Source organism: Calonectris borealis, chromosome 1 (genome assembly GCF_964195595.1).
Source record: "Calonectris borealis chromosome 1, bCalBor7.hap1.2, whole genome shotgun sequence".
Classification (NCBI taxonomy): Eukaryota; Metazoa; Chordata; class Aves; order Procellariiformes; family Procellariidae; genus Calonectris; species Calonectris borealis.
This window is the reverse complement of record NC_134312.1, coordinates 40291678-40298226: the sequence shown is the minus strand read 5'-3', so window position 1 is coordinate 40298226 and position 6549 is coordinate 40291678. Positions and strand designations below refer to the sequence as shown.

At 42.8% G+C, this 6549-nt stretch overlaps 1 protein-coding gene across 1 annotated transcript in view; it reads right to left on the bottom strand.

Moving 5' to 3' along the window:
• Positions 1-6284: 6284 nt before the first annotated feature.
• MYRFL (myelin regulatory factor like) overlaps positions 6285-6549 on the bottom strand; it is a 39860-nt gene continuing 39595 nt past the window's right edge. Inside the window, exon 27 of the mRNA XM_075149821.1 lies at positions 6285-6548. Within this exon, the coding sequence (XP_075005922.1) occupies positions 6462-6548 (87 nt within the window). The 3' untranslated portion in view covers positions 6285-6461. The remainder of the gene's footprint in view (position 6549) is intronic.

Here is a 6549-nt window from a genome sequence, read left to right as displayed (position 1 = left end):
CGGCAGAGGCTGCAGCCTGGCCGCTGCTCCTGGCCGGCAGATGTAGGCTGCTGCCAGCTGCTGCGGGGTGGAGGGAGAAGGGGGGAAACAAGCTGGCTGGACCCAGGCCAAGGAGCGACAAAAGGCTTGTGTGCCGTCGCCACATCGCCCTGCCCCGCCGGCCGCCCGGCCTGCGGAGTGCCATAGCAACCAGGGTTAAAATTGGGTCAGGATTGCCTGTGTGAGACCTGTTATTTTGAATATAGGGCTTGGGCTTGCGCTGAAAATGTTCATTCATGTGCTATTTTGACAGAAAATACGCTATTTGGGGAAGCTGGAGCAGGGAGAGGAGACTATATTTATGAGGATGTCAATACCCGAAGTGCTGCGAGTGCATGAATTTTTCTTTTTTTAACCTAGACTGGATCTGGACAAGACATACTAGGCCTGACTAAAGTGCCTTAACGTGTCTTGAACCTCACCACCGCTCTAGGTGTGCTCAAGTCCCAGGTCCTGAATCTCGCTGGGGAGAGCTGAGGCCGGGCCAGGCAGGAACCTGAGCCGTCCGCTCCCGGCAGCGCGCGCTGCCCCAGGCGGCATCAGCCAGGCTGCTGGTGCCTGCTGCCGGGACACGGCCGCCCCTCAGCGCTCCCCAAATCTCAGACGGTAGCAGGAGGGGCAGCAAGTCAGTGGACAAAATATCTAGGATGGGGACACGCTTATGCCTTGGCCTTTCCTTGGAAAGCACTGTTCTTTCAGCCAAATGATTTTGAGAGTGTGGGACATAGCCAGCAGCTGCCACTCCAGGCATTATTTGGTGGTTTCCAGATGTTAATTAAAATTACTCATTCCACAGTAAGCAAACACACCCATGTCAGATTAGAAAAATTTAACAAATACTATGCATGCATAAGAGCAAAGGGGGGGTGTGGAAATGTAACAGTGAAAACTGTTTCTTCAAACTACTTGATCAACATTGTCCAGAAAAAAAAATGTTCATGCTTTTTCTGGAGAAACATTTCTATAGCCTAACAAGGATTTTGAGTTAACATGCCAAGATCAAAGCATTAAACCGAAAAGCTAAAGTTAGACCTATACACTCCTCACTGCGCCTGACTTTTCAAAAGTGCTGAGCACGTTGTTTTACTAAAACAGGGTCTGTTTAATTAGTCCCAAACATATATAATCCTGACACATATGAGCATCTCAGTGTGTTTAATACATTTACCTTTACAACACTGCCCCACCTCCAGTTCCTCTTCCCCGTCAAGAAGGGAAAATACTCTTAGCAAAGTTTTATTAGTGAGCAATGGAGGCATGAAGGCTTCATCACTGGCCCTCTGGTCTACAGAGGAGCAAGACGGAATCCCAGCCTCCTTAGTGTCAAAGATGTTATCCAAAGCTCTGGGTCTACAAACTAAAACTTCCCAAACATCCTGTTTCAAAAAGCACCATCTCCCCTATGAAACCCGAGAGCCAGTGTACTATAATGTCATATATAAAAGCCATGTCTTCATATAAAGCAACATATCATATACAAGTCTTAAAGCACTGCAACTAGTTTATAAATGATGATTAATTTTCTGTGTATCTTGAAACTAGTTTCTATACCTACAATGAACTGATTTATTTTAAACATACTCTAGCACTCATTAACAGAAAGAGCAAACCCGATGTAAATCAGGTTTTCATTTTGCAGCTGGATTGTCTCAGGTTCTATGCAATGGATTTGTAATTTAAGAAGTGAATGACTCCTGAGTGAGCAACTTCTCGCACTGTGGGCAGAATTTAACCCCCTAAAAGTCTCAACGCAAGTATTTTTCTGATGCTAGAAAGCAAGCTATGGTCCTAGAAAAATGTAGACAAGCAAGACTTGATCAAAAGCTCACCTCCAGGCCTCCCTTCAGACCCGAGCTGCGCAGGACTCCAGACTCAGCTTTGGGATTGCTCACTTCTCACGGTAGGCTCACATCATCTCACCAGATAGCCTCCTCGCTACCTACCAGGCCTCTTCTGAACTAAAGAGTCAACTGAACTGAGCTGCAGCCAGAAAGCAAAATGCACTTTTGCTCACAGCTGTCTACAGCTGCTGCTGGGGTTGTGCCCGAAGGCTATCGGCTGTTCCAGCTGCGGACTCACACCCCAGAACCTCTCATGCTGCTCTTCTGCCTTGTACTTGGTTTCCATGGGGTGACCATACAGGGTTTTCCCTCTATAGCCCCTCCATTTAGTGCGCTGGGCTTTCAAGTGATCTCAGGTCCTCACTTAAAATGCCGCTGCCACTGCTAGATCAAACTTACTGAAAGCAAGGCTAGGTAATTTGTGTTACAGTCAAGTAAAAATGTGAATTGCCATATCATGTTCTTGGCATGAACAGCTGGTTTGAAACCCAGATCAGATTGTACCAGATCGCCCTTTTCTAGCTCTAGCTTTGCCTCCTGCAATTTACAGCTGTGTGTATCCCCTACACTGGAAGTTTGCTTTGCCTCAGCTCCCTTTCAAATTAGGGGAGAAAATTCCAGTGATGGATGTCTGGAGGTCTCTACAATTCATCGACATTGTGTTAAAAAGAGGGAAGGGAAGGGGTTTTCCTGTTCCAAGTACAATGTACATATCACATTAATAATTCATTATCAGGTATCACAAAATTTGTTTCAAATTACATTGTAATGACCACTATTAAAAATTGCTGCAGCTTTATCACTGAGCACACAGAAACAGCAGAAAAACAACAGAGATGCTTGAACTTTTTAGAACCATGTTTTTAATTTGGAAAAATCAATCCATACTTCCTTTAGTCGTTCAGGATGGAAAATGCTGCGGGCCATGTTTTCCCCATGGTGTACTTCTATGGCAGCCCCAGTTCGGTGTTGTGCAAGGGAGAAGGGCTGCACAAGGTAGAGAATGTCACCAGTCCAGTGGTGTTGAGTTCCACCTCCCCAAACACAGGAAAGTGAAGACTCAGCAGATACGGAGTGGGAATCATTCCTAGAGCTTCCATATTTTCACACCAAAACTGGACAGAAATCTGGGCATGTACATCACCCACTGTGCATCTGGTGGGGCTCTGTTGTGGTTTAACCCCGGTAGGCAGCTAAACACCACCCAGCCGCTCACCCACTCTCCCCCGGTGAGGTGGGGGAGAGAATCAAAAGAGACAAAACTCGTGGGTTGGGATAAAGACAGTTTATAGGTAAAGCAAAAGCTGCGTGCGCAAGCAAAGCAAAATCAGGAATCCATTCACTACTTCCCATCGGCAGGCAGGTGTTCAGCCATCTCCAGGAAAGCAGGGCTCCATCACACATAATGGGAAGACACACGCCATCACTCCAAATGTCCCCCCCTTCCTCCTCTTTCCCCCAGATTTAATGCTGAGCACAATGTCTTGTGGTCTGGGACATCTCTTTTGTCAGTTGGGGCCAGCTGTCCCAGCTGTGTCCCCTCACAGCTTCTTGTGCACCCCCAGCCTACTCACTGGCGGGGCAGTCTGTGAAGCAGAAAAGACCTTGATGCTGTGTAAGCACCCCTCAGCAGTGACTAAAACATCAGTGTGTTATCAACACTGTTCTCAGCACAAATCTAAAACATAGCCCCATACTAGCTACGATGAAGAAAATTAACTCTATCCCAGTGTTGTGGTTTAACCCTAGCCAGCAATTAAACATCACACAGCCGCTCGCTCACTCCCCCCACCTCCGGTGGGATGGGGGAGAGAATTGAGAGGGTAAAAGTAAGAAAACTCTTGGGTTGAGATAAGAAGAGTTTAATAATTGAAATAAAATAAAACAGTAATAATAATAATAATAATAATAATAATAAAAGAATATACAAAGCAAGTGATGCACAATGCACTTGCTCACCACTCGCCGACCAATGCCCAGCCAGTCCCCAAGCAGCGATTGCTGCCCCCTGGCCAGTTTATATACCGAGCATGACGACATATGGTATGGAATATCCCTTTGGCCAGTTTGGGTCAGCTGTCCTGGCTGTGCCCCCTCTCAGCTTCTTGTGCACCTGGCAGAGCATGGAAAGCTGAAAAGTCCTTGACTTCGTATAAACACTACTTAGCAACAACTAAAATATCAGTGTGTTATCAACATTATTCTCATACCAAACCCCAAACAGAGCACTATCCCAGTTACTAGGAAGAAAATTAACTCTACCCCAGCTGAAACCAGGACAGTATCCACCCCTTAGTCTATACCATCTACGTCATGCCCAGGTCTCACGTTTTCCAGTACATTCCAATTAATCACCACCACTTTTCCTGTCTTTTGATATATACTCACATATATCATTCCCTTAGTCTATGGGCCGTCCCTCTAAAACGTTAGTTGAGTTCATTTAGTCCATGACTTGGGCTCCATCTGTCACAACAGTCTTTCAGAGCAGGAGAGATGGTGTGAGGTGTTGGGTTGTTGCATGCTGAAGCCAGTTCTGGTTCCATCACAGCTGCACTTTGCTCGGTTTCATCAAAGTTCATTCTTCATTAATCTGGGTGATTCTTACTGTAATACCATTGGTATTGTTACCTCAGACATGTTAGAACACAGCCTGCTTGTCATCTTAAATCTTAATAAAATCTTCAAGAGTACCTTACTAAAAACATATGACAGGAGTAAAGAACTAGTTGAAAATTCGTGAATGGGCAAAGCAATGTGTAATAAAATCACCACAAGCATTTTCACAAAGAAAATAGTTACTATCCCACATGCATCTCAGCCCAGACTCTAATCACAGGAAGTTTTTTGATGACAGGAAACACTGGGAGCTTATATTCTCCTACCGCAGTGCTCTGTGCCACTGGGAAGAGTATTTCAACCCAGAACAGTGTGATGAAAGCCAGTTGGGTCAGAAATGTACAATTTTTGTTCAAAATGCACATGCATTATCATCTGTGACCGGGTGACACTTCTTAGGAATTACCCTCAAGTATGGACCATAAAAAACTAAAGGCACAAACTTCTGATGCTTTTGGATCCAGAGTTCCAAGTCCAGTTAGTCTCTGGGATATTGCAGACGATGTGGTCTACACCATAAATACTTCCCAGGAAAACAAAACAAAACTAAACTAAACTAAACTCTTACATGTTTAAGGTCGAAGTAGTGAGTCATTTAAGGCAAAAAACCCTACAGACATTGCGGTTAACCCCAACTGAAGCACATACATCTAAAAAAATCAGTGAGAAGGTCACCCTTAAAGGAAATCCCAAAACAGTGACAAAAGAAATGCCAGACAAAAGCACAGAAACAAATTAAACTCTCCCATCGCACCATCAGGCAATAAATACACAGTTAAGACACATCGGTGTTTACAAAGACTGTGGTCAGCTCTTTTTTAGAGATTAATTTTTCTTCCTAATGTTTCCCTTTCACTGCTAAAGAATTTAATTCAGAGTAAGGTTGTTCACACATGTAATTTTTACGTTATAAATCTTCAAAAGCCTACAGTCTCTCCGTTATATTTACTTTCTTTTCTCTACACAAAATGAATGATTGTTCTAAACATACCCCACAACACTATTTATACTGTACTTGGTTATTACATCTGTTTTCTTTCTGTCTGAGCAACTAATGTGAAATTTCATTCAAATAACTTTACCTTAAAAATGTATCTCCTAAATATAAACAGAGATTTCTCCCATGCAAGTGTGTATCCCTATCCATCTTAGAAAGCCATGCAGGCAAGACATTATTCTTCTCAAATATTTCTGTTCTTTCTTTCATCACACTAGCACAAATCACAAACACCAAGAAAAAAAACAACCTGAATTTAGGAGTAAATAGTTCGTTCCTGCCATACAGTTTAAAAAAAAAAAAAGGTAGCTGAAACATATCTCATTCAAACAGCAGCAGCGTCGTTAAATCACACAATTGTAATGGTAATGATGGTACTGATTTCTGAAATGGAAATACTTACACACACCGTAGAACTGACCTGTTGTTCCCTAACTTAACAGCACTTATTTTAGAGGGCATTTGCACAGTGCTACGTTTCTCTCTCAAAGTTTTGTTTGGTTTTGATTTTGTTAGGAAAAAAATAGATTTATATATAAATAAAGGGCAGCTGATACTAAGAGAAGGTAAATGACTGTAGGACAGAAGCAGGTCTCCTGACTGCAAGTAACATTTTATTGTCTTACTACCTTCTGAGGACAGCAGAGCTTCTACCATTTTTTCTTGTCTGTTATATGTACAATATCATATAACTTCACTATGATCAATGGGATTATTTATTTACATATCATATACTCCATTGGCTCACGTCCTTTTAGAAACAGTTCCTGGAAATACAGAACTACAGTCATTGTCAAACACTTTATTTTTCTCCTTTGTTTTTAATTTAAAAGTGAAACAAACAAGAAAGTGCCATACAACTCAGCAAGAGGTTTAAAAAAATATCCAGGGCCATTCGCAAGTCTTTTTTTCATATCAAGAGCTTCATTGTCTTTTCCCCAAAGAACAGAATGATCAGCGACATTTTAGTTACACTGCCGATAAAAATAGAAGTAGTAATCAGTAAAAAACATTCCAGCAAAATAAGGATCTGTCGAGCAGCCTGCAAAACCC